The 25,579-nt window shown below is 40.0% G+C and overlaps 1 protein-coding gene across 2 annotated transcripts; it reads left to right on the plus strand.

The window, feature by feature from the left end:
* The first annotated feature begins 18,904 nt into the window (after nt 1-18,904).
* LOC141139415 (C-C motif chemokine 8-like) lies at nt 18,905-23,387 on the plus strand. Of its 2 annotated transcripts, none has more exons than XM_073625475.1 (4): nt 18,905-19,069; nt 20,310-20,424; nt 20,706-20,783; nt 21,711-23,387. In XM_073625475.1, the coding sequence occupies exons 1-4, from the start codon at nt 18,925-18,927 to the stop codon at nt 21,751-21,753; spliced, it is 381 nt and encodes a 126-aa protein (XP_073481576.1). In that variant the 5' UTR covers nt 18,905-18,924; the 3' UTR covers nt 21,754-23,387. The 2 variants fall into 2 exon arrangements, with proteins under 2 accessions (XP_073481576.1, XP_073481577.1); XM_073625476.1 differs by having other exon boundaries at nt 20,313-20,424.
* The last annotated feature ends 2,192 nt before the right edge of the window (nt 23,388-25,579 follow it).

Below are 25,579 nucleotides of genomic sequence, written 5' to 3' on the forward strand. Positions count from 1 at the left end.
TGTGGCATATACTAAACTGCGTTTACTATGCTTCAGTTTATGAATGGACAGGAAGCTCTGTACAGAGCTATTCACGTCCATTCATTCTATGTAGCTGAGGCTGTAGAGAAGGAGATTGGGGGCCTCAGTCTTCCACTTTGTCTCAAAGGTGAAACATCATAGGTCTGTTTAAACCTTTGATATCTCACAAAAGTCCCCCAACAGGCTTCTAAAAAATTGTAAAAAATAATAAAAAACTACTGATACTAGTGGCGGAACTACAGGGCTCACAAAGGTCGTAACTGTGACCAGGCCCTGGAGTTCCACCACCGGACACTGAGGGAAGGGCCCTGGCTGTGGTTCAGGGGGGCCCGTCATGGTTTCTTGCACCGGGGCCCTGAAGGTTCTAGTTACACCACTGTATCATGGGTAGGGAGACTGGCAGCTTTCAAGATAACCAACTTCCCCAAATTCTCTACATATTTCAGGTACTACCCGTTCACATACCAAATCAATACCTCAAAACCCTGTTGAGTCTCCTATGAACCTTTCTATGGGACAACAAGAGGGCAAGATGTCAACAAGCTAACTTGACAAAACACAGATCAGTCGGCGCAGCAGGGGTGGTAGACATCCATGACTATTTTTGGGCGGTCCATATGGATCAACTTAAATTTTGGTTCAGAAAAAAGGACTTTTTACTTTGGACAGAAATAGCCTTCAATAACTGACATATTATCACCTCCCAATCCAAAACTGTCACTCCTCAATATCGGCATAGATCTTTACCCAAATTCAGATAGAATTGTGTATACACACATATTGCTTGCAGCCCATTCAACCATTCTCAGAAAATGGAAATCTGATATCTCTCCCAACCTTTGGGACCTCTTTAGTACAACAAAATTACACCTATAAACACATACTAGCCATCAACTCCTTCAATAGTGCAAAACTAACTAAACAACGGGAAACATGGTCTCACTTCAATACCAGGTCTTCCTGTTATTAAACCATGGTCATTTGTACAATTTAAAGTGCTACTGACAAACTCTGCACTGTATGCTCATAATTCCGGTATTCACTACTGGCAGTCCACTGTGTACCAATAAGTAAAGATTGTACCAATACCCAACAGTTGCACTAATAACTTACAATCTGTACTAATTTCTAACAATATGTCCCATCCCACCACCAAAAAGATTACACCATTACCTATTCTACATGAACGCCTAAATGTTTGTACTCCTTGTGTACCATACCTTTATATCCCTTTATACCTTTGTATTTCCTTGTATACAGCTTTGTATACTTTTTTTTCTTTTGTGAATTATTTCCAATATACCAATAAAAAACTACTAATCCAAAAAAAAAAAAAATCTCCAAAGGTTACCAATTTTAAGTTACAGAGGAGGTCTATAGCTAGAATTATTGCTCTCGCTCTAACGATCGTGGCGATACCTCACATGTGTGGTTTGAACAATGTACACGACTTACGTATGCACTTGCTTCTATGCGCGAGCTCGACGGGACGCTTTCAATTTTTTTTTTTTCTTATTTATTTTACTTTTTATTTATTTTTTTACACTGTCCTTTTAAAAAAAAAAATGGGGTCACTTTTATTCCTATTATGTAGACATGCCTTGTAATAGTTTTTCATGACAGAACCTCTTAAATGTGAGATCTGGGGTCAAAAAGACCTCAGATCTCACATTTACACTTAAATACAATTTAAAAAAAAAAAATTCCCCTTTAAGACCATTGGGCGGAAGTGACGTTTGACATCGCTTCCGATATTCAATGTTATGGAGCCGATTGGGGGACATCTTTCACTCACTCTTCTCCAGGCCTGTCAGGGGAGAGGATGCGACCGGCTCCGGTAAGGAGCTTGGGGGCCCTCTCCTATCCCTGATAAAAGTGATAAAAGTGATCTCATGGCAAATCCGCTGCTGAGACCACTTTTATCAGAGGGAGGACCATCCACCGTTTAAGAATATACCGGGGTAATGGCATAACCCTGGTATTCTATGTCAAAGTATCGACATACAATGACAGCGGGCAGTCCGTAAGTGGTTAACCCTTTCCTGCTGCTGTGTATATGTATATATAGGGATGCATATATGTGGCCTCTCTGTGTTAAAGCCCACCGAGGTGCCATATATATGCGCCACGTCGGCAAGAAGAAGTTGAAAAAATTGTTTACATGTTATTATAAATACGTTTATTTCATCTTTGCTCACTGTGGTTCTTTCCAGGAAAGAATGATACCTAGAACCGAGTGATCATTTGTCTGCAAGATGCTGAGGCACATGACATTGCTTCCTCTAAATTGCAACAGTCAGTAGCTGCACGGTTTATTTGTATTTCTGGACCACTCTGAGATGCATTAGTATATGGTTAACAGCTATACAACTATGTTGGTCATATTACCTAAATATGAGAAAACAATTACAATATTCTTTAATGGCATTTTAAAAAAATCAATATACGGTGCCTTAAAATAGTATTCATACCCCTTGAAATTTTTCACATTTTGTCATGTTACAACCAAAAATGTAAATGTATTTTATTGGGATTTTATATGATAGACCAACACAAAGAGGAACATAATTGTGAAGTGGAAGGAAAATGATAAATGTTTTTCAACATTTTTTTACAAATAAATATATGAAAACTGTGGTGTGCATTTGTATCCAGCCCCAAGTCAATACTTTGTAGAAACACCTTTCGCTGCAATTACAGCTGCAAGTCTTTTTGGGTATGTCTCTACCAGCTTTGCACATCTAGAGAGTGAAACTTTTGCCCATTCTTCTTTGCAAAATAGCTCAAGCTGTCAGATTAGATGGAGAGCATCTGTGAACAGTAATTTTCAAGTCTTGCCATAGATTCTCAATTGGATTTAAGTCTGGACTTTGACTGGGCCACTGTAAAACACGAATTTGCTTTGATCTAAACCAGTGTTCCTCAATTCCAGTCCTCAAGGCACACCAACAGGTCATATTTTTAGGCTTTCCATTATTTTGCATGTGATTTGATCAGTTTCGCTGCCTTATTAATTACCACAGTCGTTTCATCTGAGGGAAATCCTGAAAACATGACCTGTTGGTGCCCCTTGAGAACTGGAATTGAGAAACACTGATCTAAACCATTCCATTGTAGCTCTGGCTGTATGTTTAGGGTCGTTGTCCTGCTGGAAGGTGAACCTCTGCCCCTGTCTTAAGCCTTTTGCAGACTCTAACAGGTTTTCTTCTAAGATTTCCCTGTATTTGGCTCCATTCAACTTCCCATCAACTCTGACCAGATTCCCTGTCCATGATGAAGAAAAGCATCCCCACAACATGAAGCTGCCACCACCATGTTTCACAGTGGGGATAGTGTGTTCAAGGTGATGTGCAGTGTTAGTTTTCTGCCACATAAAGCGTTTTGCTTTTAGGCCAAAAAGTTCAATTTTGGTCTCATCTGACCAGAGCACCTTCTTCCACATTTTGCTGTGTCTCCCACATGGCTTCTCGCAAACTGCAAACGGGACTTCTTATGGCTTTCTTTCAACAATTGCTTTCTTCTTGAAACTCTTCCTGAAAGGCCAGATTTGTGGAGTGCACAGCTAATAGTTGTCCTGTGGGCAGATTCTCCCACCTGAGCTGTGGAACTCTGCAGCTTCTCCAGAATTACCATGGGCCTCTTGTCTGCTTCTCTGATGAATGCTCTCCTTGCCCAGCCTGTCAGCTTAAGTGGATGGCCAAGTCTTGGTGGGTTTGCAGTTGTGCCATACTCTTTCTATTTTTGAACAACGGATTGAACAGTGCTCTGTGAGATGTTCAAAGCTTGGGATATTTTCTTATAACCTAACCCTGCTTTCAGGGCCGGACTGGTCTATACCGGGATACTGGAATATTCCCGGTAGGCTGCCTGCCCTGGGGCCACTTTTAGCTGTGGCTGCAGCGCTCCCCTCCCTCCCTCTCTCCTCCTCCTCTTATGTGTCACACACAGTGGGCATCTCCCGCTGTATGTTACGGATCTGGGTCTGTGTTCGGCAGCGCTGTAACAAGGTCCCGCCCCCTCGTGTGATAGTAGATGGAACACTGATTGAATCAGTGTCCCACCTATCGCACAAGCCAGTCCAGAGGAGCGGGACCTTGTTACAGCGCCGTTAAACACAGACCTAGCTTCATGACACATCAGATGATGCCCGCTATGTGTCTGTGTGATCCAGGCAATGGTGAGTCTGTATTGATGGGCACAGTGAGGCTGTATTCATAGGCAGTGAGGCTGCATTAATGGGCAGTAAGGCTTCATTGATGGACACAGTGAGGCTGTATTAATGGGCCCAGTGAGGCTGCAATGATGGGCACAGTGAGGCTGCATTGATGGGCACAGTGAGGCTGCATTCATTGGCAGTGAGGCTGCATTAATGGGCAGTGAGACTGCATTGATAGACAGTGAGGCTGCATTGATGGGAACAGTGAGGCTGCATTAATGGGCACAGTGAGGATGCATTGATGGGCAGAGTGAGGCTGCATTCACGGGCACAATAAGGCTGTGTCACGGAACGTCCCACACTCCGCTTGAGTGCTTCTGTCATATACCACTCCCTCCCAGTCTGTATACAGATATCAGATATTCCAACCTCTCTGAGCACAAAACAAGGCAACACTTGCTTGTTGCTACCATGAACTCACTTTATTTAGAATCAAAATTACAAGACTTTATATGCCGTTGGAACCTCCTCTAACAATACAACTGTAACCTAATTAACCTAATTAACATGAGCTAATTAACTAATCCTTTATACAGCCTAGGTGATTGAGACATGACCTTTTGCCCAGACTGAGTTAATTATCACAGGACACCTTCTCACAATAGCAGCAGCTCCAATAGGAGTCGTCCCGTCTCCTACATTGTATAGAGGACAATGTGATCAGCTCATTCAATTAACATAAACACAGGTAGTTGGAGTGGATGACACCAGCATCTCCTCACAGGATGTGTCCCAACAGTATAATTCAGTCTTATCATTCTAATATGGCATATAAAGGGTTCCCAGAGTCTGTGTGTTTTGGGGGGACATGGAGCTGAATCCAAAGTAACACCAACCCCAGGGTCCCCAGGCATACAGCTCACAGAGAGCACCATTCCCCCAAATGCTAGGGCCCATAATCAAAAGGCAACAGGCCCGCACCCAGTCCTCTCCAACAGCCTCTGTCCCGGCCAGGTCCGTCACAGGCTGCATTAACGGGCATTCATTTGATGGACACAGTGAGGCTGCATTGATGGGCTGAGGCTGCATTGATGGGCAGTGAGGCTGCATTGATGGGCAGTGAGGCTGCATTCATGGGCAGTAAGACTGCATTCATGGGCACAGTGAGGCTGTGTTCGTGGGCACAGTGAGGCTGAATTAATGGGCACAATGAGGCTGCTTTGATGGGCACAATGAGGCTGCATTTTATGGGCACAGTGAGGCTGCATTGATGGGAAGTAGGCTGCATTCATGGGCACAGTGAGGCTGCATTCATAGGCACAGTGAGGCTGCACTCATGGGCACCATAAAACTGCATTGGATGGGCACAGTGAGGCTCCAATGATGGGCACAGTGAGGCTGCATTTATGGGCACAGTGAGACTGCATTGATGGGAACAGTGAGGCTGCATTTGATGGGCACATTGAGGCTGCATTTGATGGACACAGTGAGGCTGCATTTGATGTGCACTGTGAGGTTGCATTTGATGGGCACAATGAGGCTACATTTGATGGGCACTGATGAGGCTGCATTTGATGGGCACTGCATTGATCTCTTGCATCATGTCCACAGTCTCTGACCATCTCTTGTACCATGTCTGCAGTCTCTGACCATCTCTTGTACCATGTCTGCAGTCTCTGACCATCCCTTGTACCATGTCTGTAGTCCCTGACAATCTCTTGTATCATGTCTGCATTCTCTTATTCTCTTACCATCTTTAGTATGAAGTCCGCAGCCTCTGACACCTCCTGTATCATGAACAAGGAAAAACAGGTTTACTATAACAGTATACCTAGGTCGGACTTTAAAGGCATAGGAAACAACGAAGAAGTATGAGAATAAACACTATTTATTGAAAAATACACAACATGAATAGAGCAGTACAGAAAAATTAAAAATCATGTATACTGACACATAATGTGCAGTGAGCCCTTGTGTATCTACACGTTTCACCGTAATGCTTCTTCAGGATTTAGTCAAGGTTCTACAGATAGCAAATAAAGAGAACGGACCTCACTGTCTTGCAGAGAGATAAGTCTCAATTATAAGTATCCAGAAACTGGTTCAGAGGGTACCATCCCACTGGAAACAGGTTCTACTACACCACCGTCAGGATCTATGCACATAGATAGATAGGTCATCATTGTCTAAGTATTAAAATTTTTAGACTATGATGTATGGCCCCTCTTTGTGCATTATTTTGCGCCTGTCCCTGGAACCGTCTGGCTTTTACTGCTCCTCTCTTACTAGCAGATTGTGCTGGCCTGACCTATCTGTGCATAGATCCTGATGGTTCCAGAACCTGTTTCCAGTGGGATGGTACCCTCTGAACCAGTTTCTGGATACTTATAATTGAGACTTATCTCTCTGCAAGACAGTGAGGTCTGTTTTCTTTTTTTGCTATCTGTAGAACCTTGACTAAATCCTGAAGAAGCCTAACGGTGAAACGCGTACATACACAAGGGCTCATTGCACAATATGTATCAGTATACATGATTTTAAATTTTTTACGGATGTGGCTATGTGAGTGTGCTCCTTTTCTGTTCATTACCTCCTGTATCATGTCCACAACCTCTGACCATCTCTTGTCTTATATCATGTCTGAAGTCTCTGAGGGAGTCTGGAGAGGGGTCAAGAGTGGGAGTGCTGCCAGGATGGGGGTCATGGGAGAAGTCATATGTGTGTGAACTGTGGAGAGGAGACTATGGGATAAAACCAGAGCCACTAAGCTGGAGCCGACTGACTGAACCCTGCACAGTGCACCTGAGAGGAGTTCAGTGACAGCACCGCCAGGCCAGTCGGAGGGTGGTCACTGATGTAAGGGGGGAGTGAATACAATAATGTAAAGGGGCACTGATATAAAGGTTCCCCTCTTATATCAGTAACCCACTCCCCTTACCTTAGTGTATTCTTTCTGCTGAAGGTGGTCTCTGGTCAACAGAGTTCCCCCCCCTCCCACATTCCCAGAGTTCCTGGGGTCCCCCTTGATGATTGACTAATTTTACTACTTTTAACTGGAATTTGCTTTTATATATATATATATATATATATATATATATATATATATATATAAAGCCCTATGTGCTTTCATATCTGTCTTCTCTATATATAATACACTCTTCAAATGTGCTTTGAAATGCATGGTTACTTTCATGAACAAGAAAATAATGGCGATGACATTATGCTGTTGGTCTGGTATAATAATACTATAGGGCTAGTATGAAATTTTTTCCAGGGCTGGTTTTTATTCCCAGTCCGGCCCTGCCTGCTTTAAAATTCTCCACAACTTTATCCCTGACCTGTCTGGTGTGTTCCTTGGCCTTCATGATGCTGTTTGTGAAATAAGGTTCTCAAACCTCTGGGTTTTACAGAACAGCTTTATTTATACTGAAATTAAATTACACACAGATGGACCCTATTCACTAATTAGGTGACTTTTGAAGGCAATAGGTTCCACTAGATTTTATTTAGTTTAGTTTAGTTTAGTTTAGGGTATCAGAGAGTGGAAATACAAACGCACATCATACTTTTCACATATTTATTTGTAAAAAAAAAATTGAAAACCATTTATCATTTTCCTTCTACTTCACAATTATGTGCCACTTTGTGTTTGCCTATCACATAAAATCCCAATAAAATACATTTATGTTTTTGGTTGTAACATGACAAAATGTGGAAAATGTCAAGGGGTATGAATACTTTTTCAAGGCACTGTACAGCAAAAGGTGAAGACATCCAATCTATTCCTAACCACAAAAGTGTGCTTTCTTTTTAAATAAGCACAGGAAGCCCTCTCTGATGATCACGGTTGAACAGCATTATTTTGCTTTAGACCCCTTTCACACTGGTGGCATTTTTCAGGCAATTTAGCACTACAAATAGTGCCTGTAAAGCACCTTAAAAAAGCCTCATCTGCAATCTTAGTGTGAAAGCCCGAGTGCTTTCACACTGGAGCGGTGCGCTTGCAGGACATCAAAAAAAGTCCTGCAAGCAGCTTCAACTTCCTGTGGTTCCTCCCTCCAGTGTCTATATCACACAATAGCCATGTAGGGGCCAGGAAAACTACAATGTGTAGCCTGGGGGACAAGGTATCTGACATACCTAGGAGCTGCTAATCTTGGGCACAGTGCTAAATCGAGATCGGGCTCAGGTAAGTGTATGGGGGGGGGGAGCAGCACATAGGTTTTTTACCTTAATGCAGAGAATGAACTAAGATAAAAAACCTTTTTATTCTTTGCATGAAGAAAAAACCTTGAGCCTTTAAAACCACTTTAAAGTGATACTAAAGTCTATTTTTTTTTTAGTTAAAAATAACGAACATGTTATACTTACCTGCTCTATGCAATTGGTTTTGCACAGAGCAGCCCAGATCCTCCTTTTCTCGGGTCCCTCTTCTTTCTTCTGGCCCCTCCTTCCTGTTGAGTGCCCCCACAACAAGCAGCTTGCTATGGGGGGCATCCGAGCCGAGCTGCAGTTCTGTGTGTTTCATTCAGATATGGAGCCGCAGCCTGGCCCCGCCCCCTTTTTCTCCTCATTGACTTTGACAGCAGCGGGAGCGAATGGCTCCTTGCTGCTGTCTCAGCCAATGAGGAGGGAGAGTACCGGACAACCAAGTCTCTCGTGCAACATCGCTGGATCTAGATGGACCTCAGGTAAGTTTTAGGGGGGCGGCTGCATACAGAAGGTTTTTTTTTTATCTTGATGCAGAGAATGCATTATGCTAAAAAAATCTTCTGCCTTTACAACCACTTTAAGTGGCGTCTGTGCACGTTTACATGAATATGTGCATAATTTTTTTCATGCCTCTAAATGCTGCTCTTCAAATATGGATCGAAACTCTTTAATGTGCATAGGCACAGGCTAACACTGAGGAGCCCTTTGTCTACATACTTTTCTTGTTAAAAAGGTGTCACGCTTTCTAATCCTAGGAAGGTATGTATGTAGCACTTCCGGACATGCATAGTATATTTACCCACGCAAAGAAAAGCCAGGATTCACATCTTTGCTCTGTAGTAATATGGTACAAAACCCATTTTAACATTTTAGAGAATTACCATTTACCAGTGTGTGACATCGAAAAAAAAGCGCAGGTCCATTAACCTTTTCGCTGCCAGAGCTGTTTTTTGCACACGTATAAAAATCATTTTCAGCCTGAAGATTACACAAAACGCCCAAACATTATATCCAGCTGTTTATCCATTTTCTTCATGTAAGTTACTACGTTATGTTTTAATAAAACTGTGTTGGATTACTACACAATGGGGTTATTCCTTTATATTGCATGCCCCCACCTTACTTGCCAAGCCTGAAGACTTCCATCAGAGATCCACCAGTACTGGGACGATTGGAGGAGATCGATCGATTATTGGATCACATTTGCTTCCAGACTGCAAGCTTGACTTGAATAGTCAATAGATAAAGTAATAGTCTTTAATAGAGGTGAGAGGCTGGGGGAATCGTGTGGTGCACCACGGATTGTCGGTGATTGGAGGAATTTGAAACCAATCATTCTCTGCACATGCACTTTTGTTTTTTTGCATGAACTGTTATATGAAGATTGCACTTGTTGGACTATGCACCTTTATATATTGAATTAGCGGTTTTCTTGCACTTTTTTGCACTTTATGTGATTTTTTCCATTATATGTGATTTTCTTCATTTTTATGTGCCTCATGAGTTTTATTGGATTCACTGACTTTATTTCGAGATTTTTGGACTTATTTATGCGATTTTTTTATTCATGCAACTTTTTCATTTTATGCGATTTTTTTTTTTTTTTTTTGACTTTTATGCACTTTATGAGGTTTATTGGATTTATTGAATGTTATTTCTACACGTTATTATCCTGTTAGCCACTTGATGTCACATTGAAGAATTGTCATTAGCTACACAATTTAGTCACATTATTTTTGTGATATTTGATTTACTTTTACATTCTAGTTAGCGCCACATATTTCTTTTTTATTATTATTTATTTTCTGAAAGCAGACACCCTAGTTAAAAAATTGTGGTAGTTCCAATTTTTTTTTTTGTCACGAGTTATTACTGCCCAAATTGTTGGTAAAATATAAAAGAAGAGGTTGCACTAAATAAATAGATAGCCAACATGTCCAACCTTAGTTTGTGTGCGCCCGTGAAATGGCAACAAACTTCAGTACCCTATATTTTCTATAGACAATGCTTCAAAAGCCCGGATGAGGAGGTCTTGTGTTAGGATTATTGCTCTCGCTCTGGTGTGGTGCACGGCGATATGTAACATATGTATTGCAATCAACGGTTTCACGCATAGGCGCCCCACCGCATGCGTTTACGTTCGTATGTGCGTATATGTGGGGGGGACCTTTTTTTATGTGATTTTTTTAGGTGACAGTTTTTCTTTAATGATAGACCCTGCATGCCTCCTCTGTGCTCCACTGAATGTTTTGCAAAGCAGATCGCATTGCAAAACATCTTCTACTGGCTAATCTAGCCGGGGACACTGAGCGCTTGACCCGGAAGTGATGTCAGAGGTGTCGCTTTCCAGGTCACAAGATGAGGAGGAGAGTGGCTGTGTGTCTGCTATTCTCCTTCACCACCACCTGCCAGCATCCACCAACTCACTCCCAGGTCCACAGATGGGCAAGCGGAGCCCGGAAAGCGTGAGGAATCGGGCAGCAGCACTGCCGTCTGAATGCTTTCACCTGACAGGCAGAAGTCTGCCTGTCAGCTTCACACACAGTCCCAGATTGTGTGTGAAACCCCCCCCCCGCTGTCAGGTCCGTACGACGTACGGACCTGGCAGCGAAGGGGTTAAACCCTACCTGGCTGTGCATTGAAAGCCCATTCAAAATGAATTGTTGCATTACCACAACAGATAGCATGACACAGCACACGTTAACATGCATATGGTAAAGCACCAGAGTGTGAATCAAACCATTGAGCTGTCAAGGCGACCCTGATTCTGAAGATGTCGCTATTTGATTAAGAAACACGTTATGGGGCTGTTCCCGTGTGTAACTTCCGGCCTTGCACGTGGAATGCATGCCAGTTTTCAGGCGGCGTACATCTTTTGATCGTAATAGCAGGCCGCTTTTACATTATATGATTGCAGTAGTTCCTCTATTTTAATTCAATTTAAATAAATATATCCAAAGATTTTACTCTATGAGAGGCTCACTCTCTGTTTTTATTTTCATTTTCATCACATTGCCTGCCTTTTAAACCCATTAGAGTAACACTGAGACAACATAAAGGAAGAGTAAGGATCTGCACCAGAAAACCATGGGGACAGGTATCCATAAGGACCTACAAGCCTTTATGACTTCCCTTGCAATACAGTCATCGACATCTGGTGAGTGTGGTGTGTAAACATTCAGCATGAGGTGGAATATTCACTACAGGGGATACCCTGGGAATCAGGCACCCAAGCACTCAAGATAGCACAATCTATAAGGACTATTTGCACTTTTTTACTTTTGTATTATATGTGTTCAGATCTTTATCTATATAGGCATTTACAGTTTGGTGTTTGTGATTTATTAAGGCACAAGTTAGATTTTTTACACATTATAGCAAGCACTGCCCAGGAATAATTTCAAATTTGTCACCCTTAGTAAAAAGGGCAATGTATGAGTTCACGTTAACTGTCCGAAAACATAGAATATAGCAGACAGTGCTGGAGAGGTATTGAGTATTGCAGTTTGGAGCTGTTGTTTTTTGGGGGTTTTTTACAGATGCCGGGGACTATAATGTTAATTTCTTTGTGTAAACTGGGTTCAGGCTTCTAAAACACTCCATCATTAGCAACTGAGAGATTAGAAGACTATCATATAACGGCTAAGGGTACCCTAACTGCACACTCTGTGGTACAAAATAGCTCCCAAATGTCCCTCATTTGGAAGGACAGATCCCTCTTTTGAGACCAAGTGCCGCTGTTCCTCGTGTAGCCTCAGTTGTCCCTTTTTTTGGTCTGATGTTTACATCTCTACATGTATTATTTTACTACCAAGTGTTATGCTGCACTAAACATTTTAGAAAACCTCTATATTACAGCGTTTGTTATTTTGAGAACAACAGAGGTCAAAAAAGCACTTGTGTCATTTTCTTCACATTAGACCTTTGTGGTCCCTGTAAGCAGGGCTGTGGCAGGGACATATCCTTTGCCTATATACTGTGTGTTATAAGGCATTACTCTTTTTTATTTCAGAAAGTTGGGAGGTTTGGGTGCAATAAAATGTCACAGTAAGTGAAATGAGTCACTGACTTCATCACCACATCACTGTCCCTTTGCAATGCCATAGATAGACAGAATAAAAGAATTTCAGTTCCTCTATCCGCTGTTCTTTGACGAGGAAAAGTTTCACACCTAAATTTCTCATGAATACCAGTTTGCCTTGGTAAAATCGCTGCCGTTACTATTTTCTTTAATCAGTGTGCTGAAGACAAAGCAGTGATTCAGAGTGATAAATGTAGTAAAAAAAAGAGTAAAAAGTTTAAAATTGTGAAGCATTAAACTGGAAGTAGTCTTTCACATGTTTGACTGACTCAAACTAGTGAAAGTTCAGTGAAGATTGATAGGGTTACTGTGCATATTTGTACTAGGGAAGAGCCATTTGTTTTATGCAGTAACATTAAAAAAAATCCCAATATTGCATAAATTTTACTAGGATCAAAAACAGATTTCACTTGTAATGCCAGCTGATGGCAATGTCTGCCATTGTAGCACTACTGCAGCCCACACATGAGGACCATTATGTTTTACAACACCACTTGTATAACTGTAACAACATCAAGACAATATTATATACATTTTCTGAGTCACAAGTTAGCATATCTTACAAGGGTAAATGTTACAATGCTATGGCAAACATTTAGGTTATGGACTGCCAAGTGTCAGAGTTGCTTTATGGAGGAATAGCAGGATATGGGGAATCTGACCCAACCGTTTGTGGATTTAAACGGTTGCAAAATGCTTTGAATCATAGTTTGCTTCAGAATCACTGAAATAACAACAAAACCAGATGTTGTGTTGGATACCAATGTTCTACAATGGTTGTGCTCTCAAAAATACAAAATCCACCAAAAAACTTTTAGTCTTCATGACAAAACAATATATATATAAAATGTCCTTGTCATGGAGCACAAATGCCTTGTGTCAAGTCACAATGCCATAAGGTATATTTAGTACTAAGTGACTACTTCTTCCTAGATAGCAATTAAAGCCTTGTTCTACTCTAACCTCAATTGTGGACTTTCTAAAACATTTTAAGCACGTCAGTTTAAAATGTCCCCTTCTTTGTCTTCTGGCCTCCTAAGTGGGAGGGTCCTAATTAATGCAAAGAGGGGCAACATTTATTGACATGAATGTCATTTTATGCAAAATTCTCCTAAAGCCGCGTACACATGAGCAGCAATCGTGTGTAGGCCTCATCTGACTTTTTTGTTTTGAAAATTCTGACGGACCTAGAAATGGAACATGTGTCTAAATATTTCCGACGAACCAATTCCTATCGGGAAAACCGATCGTCTGTATGCTGTTCCGAAGGACCAAAAAAGACGCATGCTCTAAAGCAAGTACGAGACGGAAGCTATTGGCTACTGGCTATTGAATTTCCTTTTCCTAGTTCCGTCACAAGTGTTGTACGTCACTGTGTCACCGCTTGACTGTGTGTAGGCAAGGCCACTTGAATGGAATTCCGTCTGAGTTCCGTCAGAGAAAACTTCAGAGTTTATTCCGACAGCAAAACCGGTCGTGTATACGTGGCATAAGTGTCCAGGGTGGATTGATAATGCAACCCTAGAGGGATAGGTCTTTGAGTCCCTGGGCTCATGGTAGAATGTGTTATTCAAATAGGAACAGCAGCACAATCTAGTGTTCAAGATGACCTAATGTGAGGGACAGAGCTCGGATAGGTTAGTATTATATTGCAGCGAGAGTTAATTTTTGGTTTTACTTTATGCTATGCATGCTATGCAAAAATAGTAACACATTAATAGAAGTGCCTTTTTCCAATGTATCCAAATGGCTGGTCTCTGTCTTTGGCAGGGCCTGTATAGCTCATTGCATTGATAGCATGTCTCCACCTTGTCTTCCTGCCAGGTCCATCCATTCACTCACTACTTGTGCCAGTCATGTGTTGTGTCTTTCATGGCACCAACAGTTCTCACAAATTGTCTTTTGTTGATGTTGGCGTTACTGCCATTGCTAAACACTGATGACTCCACTCTCTTACCTTGTCCTAGAAACAAACAGGAGGAGTTCTTCACTGGCATGCAGCAGTGGACAAAAGATCAGTACTGGCAAAGGGGAGACCTTACTCCACAATTGAAGGCATCACTTTATTAAAAAAAATGTGAGTTAAACTATTGTGTGTGTTTATATAAAATAAAAAAATTATAAATATACTGTGTGTGTAAAGCTGCCCATTCCTCTTGGCAAAAAGCCTCCAGTTCCTGTAAATTCTTGCGTGAACTGTGCGTTTGAGATCTCCCCAGAGTGGCTCAATGATATTGAGGTCAGGAGACTGAGATGGCCACTCCAGAACCTTCACTTTATTCTGCTGTAGCCAATGACAGGTCGACTTGGCTTTGTGTTTTGGATCAGTGTCATGTTGGAATGTACATCCCATGCGCAGCTTCCTGGCTGATGAATGCAAATGTTCCACCGGTATTTTTTGATAACATACTGCATTCATCTTGCCATCAATTTTGACCAAATTTCCTGTAGCTTTGTAGCTCACACATCCCCAAAACATCAGCGATCCATCTCTGTGTTTCACAGTAGGAATGGTGTACCTTTCATCATAAGTCTTGTTGACTCCTCTCCAAATGTAGCGTTTATGGTTGTGACCAAAAAGCTCAATTTTGGTCTTATTACTCCAAATGACTTTATGCCAGAAATGCCAGAAGGTTTGAGGCTTGTCTCTGTGCTGTTTGGCGTATTGTAAGCAGGATACTTTGTGGCATTTGCGCAGTAATGGCTTTCTTCTGGCGACTCGACCATGCATCCCATTTTTCTTCAAGTGCCTCCTTATTGTGCATCTTGAAACAACCACACCAGAGAGTCCTGTATTTCACCTGAAGTTATTTGTGGGTTTTTCTTTGCATCCCGCACAATTTTCCTGGCAGTCGTGACTGAAATTTTAGTTGGTCTACCTGACCGTGGTTTGGTTTCAACAGAACCCCTCATTTTCCACTTCTTGATTAGAGTTTGAACACTGCTGATTGGCATTCTCAATACTCTGGATATCTTTTTATATCCCTTTCCTGTTTAATACAGTTCAACTATCTTTTCCCGCAGATCCTTTGACAATTCTTTTGCTTTCCCCATGACTCAGAATCCAGAAACGTCAATGCAGCACTGGATGAAAGATGCAAGGGTCTGTCAGGAGTCCAGAAACTCATTGACCTTTTATACACACAAACATTAATTACAAGCAAACAGATCACAGGTGAGGGTGGTTACCTTTAATAGCCATTCAAACCCCTTTGTGTCAACTTTTGTGCATGTTATCAGGCCAAAATCACCAGGGTATGTAAACTTTTGATCAGGGTCATTTGCATAGTTTCTGTTGTCATTATGATTTAAAAAGAGTAAACACAGTTGATTGATAATAAATGGCTTCAGCCAAACACTAACCATGAGTGAAAGTAAAGTGTTTTTGTTATCATCCACATTCTCTGAAAAATGGCCAAGAAATCATAAATTCTGCCAGGGTATGTAAACCTATGAGCACAACTGTGTATATATATATATATATGTATATATGTATATGTATATGTATATGTATGTATGTATGTATATATATATATATATATATATATATATATACACACACAGTATCTCACAAAAGTGAGTACACCCCTCACATTTTTGTAAATATTTTATTATATCTTTAATTACACTTTGCTACAATGTAAAGTAGTGAGTGCACGGCTTGTATAACAGTTTAAATTTACTGTCCCCTCAAAATAACTTAACACACAGCCATTAATGTCTAAGCCGCTGGCAACAAAAGTGAGTACCCCCCTAAGTGAAAATGTCCAAATTGGGCCCAAAGTGTCAATATTTTGTGTGGCTACAATTATTTTCCAGCACTGCCTTAACACTCTTGGGCATGGAGTTCACCAGAGCTTCCCAGGCTGCCACTGGAGTCCTCTTCCACTCCTCCATGATGACATCATGGAGCTGGTGGATGTTAGAGATCTTCCATTTGAGGATGCCCCACAGATGCTCAATAGGGTTTAGGTCTGGAGTCATGCTTGGCAAGTCCATCACCCTTACCCTCAGCTTCTTTAGCAAGGCAGTGGTTATCTTGGAGACAAAAAGGAGAGGGGGGACCTATGGCTCATCCAATTTAGCACAGATCTGATGGCGATAAGATTGGCCTGAGAATTGCCTACCCGATTCAAAGATCTGTTTACACCGTCACCCTGAGGTATAAAGCATGATAAGCTAAACCTACAGGGGTGGTAGTCCTCTGAATAATAAATCATACACAGAAAAAATGGGAAGAACCCAAAGGTTATTTATCAAAAAGTATAGACCGGTGAAAGCTAAATATCTTTATTGATAATCCAAAGTTAAATAAATAAATAGCGTATGAAAACTACACCCACCTCCAACACATATGTAAAAATAAGACCAAAGTCTTAATAGGACACAGGTGGCCACCACACCCGATGCAAACACCCCATACACTCCTCACACACAGACACTAAGATATCCTAGAACTAGATCTGGAATTTAATTCAAGTAAATATCGGTCATTACAAATTCACAGAGTGAAATATGGAGTGAAAGTTTCCATTATTGAACTTGGTGGAGTGCTCAGGTAAATACTCCAAAAGGAATGTAAAGTGCTTGTGCTTCTTGAGGTATAAAAAAGTTCCCTCGGATGTAAAAAAGGCAAATGGTACAGTGGTTCTTAGCCAGCGGGACGTATGTCATGGGACAGATATCGGTGGGGGTCAGTGGTAGGGGACAGATAGACATTCGGGTGATATTACACAAGGAAAACAAACGGGATATGCTATAAATGAAACTCCCCTTCAGATGCTTGGGGTAAGATACAGCTCACCGTTTGACGTCTTGTAAATGGAGTTGTTACCCTTTGAAGTCAAATCCATGTAGCAATAGCCCCACCGTATCAAAGACAAAGCTGGAGTCCAGGTCGTGGATATCAACTCAGAGTAGTCCTAACTAAATTAAGGCAATGAATTATAAAATCCAGCAAACAATGGCTTCCAGTATCACAGGGCTGTATGGTGAACCATGGGCCGAGGTAGCAGTACAGGTAGTTCGCGCCAACTAGTGAAGCAGTGGCTAGTGGTGGCTGGAGGTAAATAGAGGTGGATCGTGGTGTGTGATGGAGATCACCGTGTTCTCACCACTAACAGCGTGATGGCGCTATGCTTACGTGTTTCACTTGAGACGAAGCTTCTTCGGAAAATTTGGACATTTTCACTTAGGGGTGTAGTCACTTGTTGAGTTATTTTGAGGGGACAGCAAAATAACTCAACAATGTGCGCCTCAGATGACGTCTTGATGACGAAACGCGTAAGGCGTGGCCACGTGATACGCATACGTCTACCTCTTGTGTTACGATTCTTCCGGGTTTCTACAGGCGGACGGTGGAACGCACGCCGCAACACGCTGCCTACTCAGCCATAGGCTCTGAACTTGTTAGCGGAGCGCTGTCAGCTCCTTTTTTTATATTTTAAATACTTTTTTAACAAAAAACTATATTATTTTTCGGATTCACGCTATGAGAGCTATTTTTTTCTCTGTCACAAATGGATGTTTAATGCTGGGGGAACCGCGATACCAGAGAAGGGGAGGACGGCCACTGGACTGAAGATTGTCACAAAAGACACCATTGCTGGATTTGGTCTACATGCTTTTTACCCCTGCAGGGGTTGGGCACTCTGGTGAGTGAGGGCACGAGTGGGGGTGCTGTGGAAGACGGGGAGCACTTACCACAACAAGTATCTTGCCACTGATTGAAAGGACATATTATAGTTTCTTGAATTTTTGGGACATTATTTCACTTTTTTTCATTTTTAAATAGTCTCTTTCACCAATTTTTAGCACTCCTTAATACTTTCTCATCACTCTGCTTATTTTATTGGTTTTGTACGTCGGAGTGGTTTACAATGTTTTGATATTTTGCACAATTTTTTTATCACCATTTTGGAATGTCTGCATATTTTTATTTTTATTGATATATTTAATATAAAAATACTCTACCTATCTATTGGTTTTGTACATCGGAGTGGTTTAGAATGTTTTGATATTTTGCACAATTTTTTTATCACTATTTTGGAATGTCTGCATACTTCTACTTTTACTGATATATTTGATTATGTTTGTTCTAGCACTTTGCACTTTATCCTAGAGTGTATTGGTGTAGGAGTATTTCACTCATATTTGACTTCTTATTTCACTACAAATTTTTTCATATAGATCTGTGGTATTCATGTATATACAATTTATATAATTTTTATCAACATGAATAATTATCCAGTGTATATGCAATAGAACAGCGCCAATTCCCTTATTATAGAATTCTTTCTTTTTTTATCTTCAGCTATTCAGTACTATAAAAAAATGATTTTGTCATCTTTGGTTTCACCAGCAAGTCCTGATGCTGTAATCACTGCATGGAAAAAACAGCATAATTTCCTTTGTTGCGCAGTTCCTCTTTTTTTCTTTAAAAGAAGATGGCTCCATGTGGGTATCACAGTGCTCAGCAGCTCTACATACAGAAGACACCAGCCCTAAAGATCAAAGACAACCCAGAATCATGTGCTCTATGAAGATCATGCTGTGTATGGCACTCATCGCTGCAGTGGCAGTAGTCAAGGCATCTTCTGGTAAGTGGCAACAGAAGAAAAGATAGTAAGCAGTTGGAAAGTATGAACGTAAAGGGATGTATGGTGACATGTTAACTGATTTGTGGAGGATTTCCATTTCAGCCTCAAATATGCACTAGGGAGACTAAAAAATGACAATGAGAGAAATCTGTGGGCAAATCTGCAATTTGTATCATTTTTTTATAAAAAATTGGCAATAGTTAATGAGAGTAAAACACAATACAATGTTATAACTTTATTTATTGGGCAATATTTTCCCTATTTGTTCCTGCATCCCCTCTTCTATTAATCATTTTTGCCATATTTTTGGCAACACCAAATACATATAATCATGCAAGCCTTATGACCATTTCTATATGATTGGCTGCTATAGACTACTCAGACCCTCTTCTGAATTTTTTTTTATAAAATTACTCTAATGTATTTGGCAATGATTAAAGAGAAAGAAAAGTAGAACACAATACAAGGTTATAACTTTATTTATTGGGCAATATTTTCTCTATTTGTTTCGGCATCCCATCTTCTATTAATAATTTGTTGCCACATGTTTTGCAACACCAAAAACATATAATCATGCAAGCCAAAAAAAAATCAAAATTGTCATGATTGGCTGCTATAGACTACCCAGACCCTCTTCTGAAGTTTTTTTTATATTCAGATCTTACACTATTTCATTTTAAAAGGCAACGTCAGCATTAGTAAAATATACCAATTCAAATTCCCAGTTTTCTCCAATTTGCAAAACCACTACACAGCTAAAGGGATTTATCATGTTATGTAGTGGATTCTTCATTTAAAAGAACAAACAAATAGCTGGGGAATCTTTTTATAAGAGAGTGACACTTCCTTTATGGGCTTGTTGTTCTAGGGCAGTGATGGCGAACCTTGCACCCCAGATGTTTTGGAACTACATTTCCCATGATGCTCATGCACTCTGCAGTGTACTTGAGCATCATGGGAAATGTAGTTCCAAAACATCTGGGGTGCCAAGGTTCGCCATCACTGTTTTAGACTAAGGCATAAATGTGCTGTGGGGAATTAAAGCTATTTGTGTTAGGGAAAGATTTTAGAAGCCAGTGGGTTATTTACCTTCTAAACCAACTCAAAAGCTGGGTGGAAATATTCCCTTATGAAATATCAAATGGTATATATGTGAAATGCAGTTTGCTGTCACCTTAGGTTTTGTATAATAACATATAATTTCACATGAAGGTTAACTCTCTACACATGTTATTCTTAGCAGACCCCGGCAAATTTAGCACCTGCTGCACCAGGGTCTCTTCAGCTAAATCCAAACTGCAGATAGTGGACTTCCTCCTGCAAGAAGCAAATCCACCTTGTGTCGAAGCTGTGATGTGAGTATTAAGACTGGTTGGGCGGGGGTTAAAAATGACCATTACTGGTCACTGCACGCCCATGTGATCGCACTGGATCCTGGTGACAGGCTGCAGAGGTCCTAAGTGCTGCATTGTGGGGAGGGCAGGTGCTGTGCTTCGAGCTGTATTTATGCAGTATCTTTCTCTACAGGCTTGATTGATATGAGCAAAATCTAGCCAGCTTCTGATTATATGCATATTTGCTGTTTATTTTATAATGCTTATAAAAAGTGTTCTCAAATACAATGCATTTCTTTCAGGTTTATCACAAAGGAAGGCAAGGTTCTTTGCTCCAGACCTAATGTGCCCTGGGTTACTCAGAAGATGAAGGCCATCAGGTAGGTTAAAACTATTTAAAACTCAGATTCAAATGGTTAGACTCCAACTTAAGTATTTAAAAAGCCTCTTTAACATACAGATTATTACAGGGAAAGTTTTAGGCCTTGTGCCTTTAACTGGCCTGTTAATAGGCCAATGACTGCTTTTCCAGGGTTAGCCATGCAGATACACAAATGTCTGAACAAATAATTTATGGTTAGATGGCATCCACAACCTTCTGAGCAAATGTGGGCTCTTGGCAGCCTTCTGGCTTATGGTATGTATGTAAGGCTGCTAGGAAGTGTAGACCTGTGCCTGCTGCTATGAGTGTTGGCTGGGAAGGAGCCTGTCCACGCTCCAGACAATGGCAGATAAGAGCAGAGGATCCCAGGAGCGGCACATCAGAACAAGACCTGCTGTGTGTAGACAAGTGGCAGTCTCAACCTGGACCCCCTGCCAGGCCTAGCCCCAACACGTTTAACTCCGCCCCCTGGAGCTTACTCATGGGGATGCCATAGCCTGGTGGGGGTCCAGACTGAGAATGCCAATTGTCTACACACAACATGTCTTGTTCTGATGTGCGGCTCCTGGGATCTTCTGCTCTTACCCGCCTTCTGGCTTACCCATACCTCCCTAACTTGGCCATTACTGTGAATAGCCAAATCTGTTCCACACCGAGTACCTGTAGCCTAGAAGAAAGTCAAGTGGTCCAATATGTATGCTGGCCAAAGTGTTGCCCTAATTCATGTCTTACACCAATGCCAAGACTTCTGTAGTGAGAGAAAATAGGGCTAATCTACACTGTGTCAAATGCACTGCAATTAGAAATACCTTTCAAACATGCCCTTTACAAACATGCCTTTCACAAACAGGTCTCACCAAAATGCATTATGTCATATTTATATTCATATTTTAATCTTTTTCTGTTTTTTTTTTTTTTTTTTAAGTCAAATGAAAGAAGCACTACAAACAAAAAAAAGCAACGAGTAAAGATGACAATGACAGAAACACTGGGCCATGTCAAAACTGGTGTCTCTAGTTAAGTGGTGTTCGATTGATGGCTATTTATTCTAGTAATTTATTTTTAGAAATATTTTAAATTAATTATTGTGTGTAATAGTTTCAAAACACACAAAGAAACTAGCATATACTTATTTATTAATTGTATGCAGGTGTAGTTAGGGGTGTGATTTATAAATGTGTATTTGTGTTGAAGTATCATGTACCGTAATATAGGTTAGCTATGAAAACACTTATAATGGTCCTTGTGTATAAAAATGTTTGTCACCCAGAGGAACTTAACATATTTTTCCTTCAGCAGCATTGAAATGTGAAAACAAAAATCAGTTTTTTGAGGGTTTTTTTTTCTTTTTTTATAAATAAAAGCATTGTACTTACATTTTGGTAATTACATTTTGGTAATTTTTGCTTTTTGGTAATAATGATTTCCGAGAACTTTGCTCATCATAATTAGGTATTCGACCTGTTAATTTAATCATGAAATTCATTTAGTTTTAATATACAGTGGAGCTTGTTCAGTAAGATATTAATTTCTTTCTGAACATGTCACTTGACACTGCTGTAGTGCTGGTAATGCTATTGCTTTGAAAGCACTGCCGTTCTAACTTCTGGTATTCTTTCCTGCCCTCTGTGCCTAGAAGTTAGAAGTTAGCACATTTTTCAATGTAATTGGGAGTGGCTAAAGCCTAATAACTAATACAACTTATCTATCATCATTTTGTCATCATCATAGGTTAGTTCAGCATTTTATAATCACTCATGTAGACCACTTCACATGACACGATTATGAATTTTTTTTTTACACCATTTTACTCTTTTTTTTTTTTTCTGCGCTGAAATATCATAAAAATCAACATTTTAACTTAAACTACCATTAATTCTGTCTGTTTCAAGACATGAAAAATCTATTACGATTTTTGTTAATGTGTTATTTTCTCTATTTACCGCCACTATGGTTTTTACCCATTTTATCTTGACTCAAAACTAGTTCAAACTATGTCTTCCCAATAGCCTGTGTAACAGTTGTCAAATTCCCCTTTATTGTTTTTACATTATCAATCAGTCTATTGATACAGGCTGTTTTATAACCCTAGTAGCACATTATAAGGCAAGCGAGACAGCCAATCACAATTTAGTAAGCAAGCCATACAAATGTAGGCAGTTATGTATTTAGAATTAACTTAGCGAAAGAAGTCTGGAATTTGATTCAGAATTATGAACTGCATATTCATGTTTTAAATGCTGCTGCAAGTTAAAATAAACTTTTTGCAATGTAGTAAAAAATAAGGTATTGTAATTTCAACACATATCTGATTGTAGCTTTAGGGATACTTTAGGGTACTGTACACATTTTGTATGCAAATGTAATTCCTTACTCAATTTTTTGAGTTTTTTTTTTTTTAAACAAATGTATGTATTTTGTCATATTTATAAAGCCCATCCCTACTTCACTGAAATAAGATAAACTTGGAATTATTTATTGATAATTTAATGGAAAGTACAGAGAAAAGAATGATGATGTTTTGCTGTTTCAGTTATTTCATTCTAGAAGATGAATTGTTATGTACAGTAAAACAAGGACACAATAAAATATTTATTACTTACTTTGGTTTCAGTTTAATTATTAACTGATTTGCAATTTATGAGTTACATTGTTGATTGGAATAACGCTGACTTTTTTGGGGATGATAAATTCGTTAAAACTACAGCCTCTAGCACCTGTGGAGGCAAAGACGAGGTTTATGTCCTACCGCCATGCTGGACAAACCATTTTATTTACTAAACTAATGCAAGAAGCAAAGTGATAAATACAATTGTCAAACTGGTAAATGATCGGAATCTAACTTATGCTGTTCTGACTTTGGTCATTTTAAAGTGTCACTAAACCCACATCATAAAAAACTATCAATAAATGGTGTATTACATGCTGTTCATACTCACTCAGTCACTATGAGGTTCCTTTTCTGTATCCTGAAAAAAACCTGGTTGATCCTCCTGTTCTCTATCTCCACCTACTGTTCTCCATCCCTAATTCAGGTAGGGATTTTGCAGCTGTGGTGGCAACTCTGCACATCCTCAGTTTTCAGTGAGTTTCTATGCTAAGCATTTCTGTCCTATCACATCTGAGCAGCCCATGTGACTATAGATTCACACATAAGGGCATATACACAGTGGTAAATTACATCCCACTCCCTCCCTCCTCTCCCATGCCCACTAACCAGCTAAACACAATGGGGTCAGGTATTTCATGTAGATTAATAGAGACTTCGCCTCCCTCTTATTCTAAGACACAGGCTGAAGGGGCAAAACACAGCCTGTGACTGGCAAAAATTTGCCCACACTATGTTATTGCCAAAATATAATAAAGATTTGATTTCGAATATATATTTGTATCACAATTTAACCAATTCAGCCCTGGAAGGATTTACCCCCTTCCTGACCAGGCCATTTCTTGCGATACAGCACTGTATTTTTATTTGGCAATTGTGCGATCATGTTATACTGTACCCAAACAAAATTGATGTCCTTTTTTTTCCCACAAATAGAGCTTTCTTTTGGTGGTATTTGATCACCTCTGCGGTTTTTATTTTTTGCACTATAAACAAAAAAAGAGCAACAATTTTGAAAAAAAACAATATTTTTTACTTTCTGCTATAATACATATCCAAAAAAAATATATAAAAAAAACTAAATGTATTCATCAGTTTAGGCCAATATATAGTCTTTGTTTTATTTTGAACATGTGACCTCCTGCTTGTTTCCCTGCAAACATAATGGGAAAGATCCGGGTCATTTGACAGCTGTATATCAATTAGGAAAAGGGTACTTAGATGTTTTTTAATAAAATAATTATAGTGCCATCATCCATATATATATATATATATATAAAAGGGACAATGTAAATTAAACAGTGTGCGTTTAGTATCACTTCAATTTTGACTGGTTGTTAAAGGTTGCTGTGCTTTGTAGTTTGTTTCTTGAACTCCTTTTTTGCTTATTTAGACTGTTGGCTTTTATCATAAACATTTTTTTAGAATGCTTAAAGCTTGCTTTACTGAAACAATAAAACACAAAGGAAGTAATATTCCGGATGTGGTTTTCTGGTTTGGTAGCTAGGTTCAAAGAAATTAAGAGGATATGTTTTTGCATTCTGAAACAAAAACACATAATACTCAGTCACTGGTTATCAGACTTATAGGGCGTACACACGGTCGGACTTTGTTCGGACATTCCGACAACAAAATCCATGGATTTTTTCCGACGGATGTTGGTTCAAACTTGTCTTGCATACACACGGTCACACAAAGTTGTCGGAAAATCCGATCGTTCTGAACGCGGTGATGTAAAACACGTACGTCGGGACTATAAACAGGGCAGTAGCCAATAGCTTTCATCTCTTTATTTATTCTGAGCATGCGTGGCACTTTGTCCGTCGGATTTGTGTACACACAATCGGAAATTCCGACAACGGATTTTGTTGTCGGAAAATTTTATCTCCTGCTCTCCAACTTTGTGTGTCGGAAAATCCGATGGAAAATGTCCGATGGAGCCCACACACGGTCGGAATTTCCGACAACACGCTTCGATCGGACATTTTCCATCGGAAAATCCAACCGTGTGTACGGGGCATTATACACACCTGTATAAATATACAGTACAGCTAGCTGCTCTGGATGCACTAAAATACAGGTCTTAAAACCTTAAAAAATATAAAACCCCAGCATTTCATATTCCTGGTATGTGCCTGTTGTATCGTGTACTTGTATGAAAAAGTATCCTGCTTTTTTTGTATTGC

Source organism: Aquarana catesbeiana, linkage group LG04 (genome assembly GCF_042186555.1).
Source record: "Aquarana catesbeiana isolate 2022-GZ linkage group LG04, ASM4218655v1, whole genome shotgun sequence".
NCBI classification, from domain to species: domain Eukaryota; kingdom Metazoa; phylum Chordata; class Amphibia; order Anura; family Ranidae; genus Aquarana; species Aquarana catesbeiana.

Excerpts from the sequence above, each read along its gene's own strand:
- LOC141139415 (XM_073625475.1), top strand. The coding sequence starts at position 18,925 with ATGTGGGTATCACAGTGCTCAGCAGCTCTACATACAGAAGACACCAGC. Across the intron at positions 19,070-20,309 it reads AGTAGTCAAGGCATCTTCTG|CAGACCCCGGCAAATTTAGC; the intron begins GTAAGTGGCAAC and ends TGTTATTCTTAG. Across the intron at positions 20,425-20,705 it reads CCTTGTGTCGAAGCTGTGAT|GTTTATCACAAAGGAAGGCA; the intron begins GTGAGTATTAAG and ends CATTTCTTTCAG.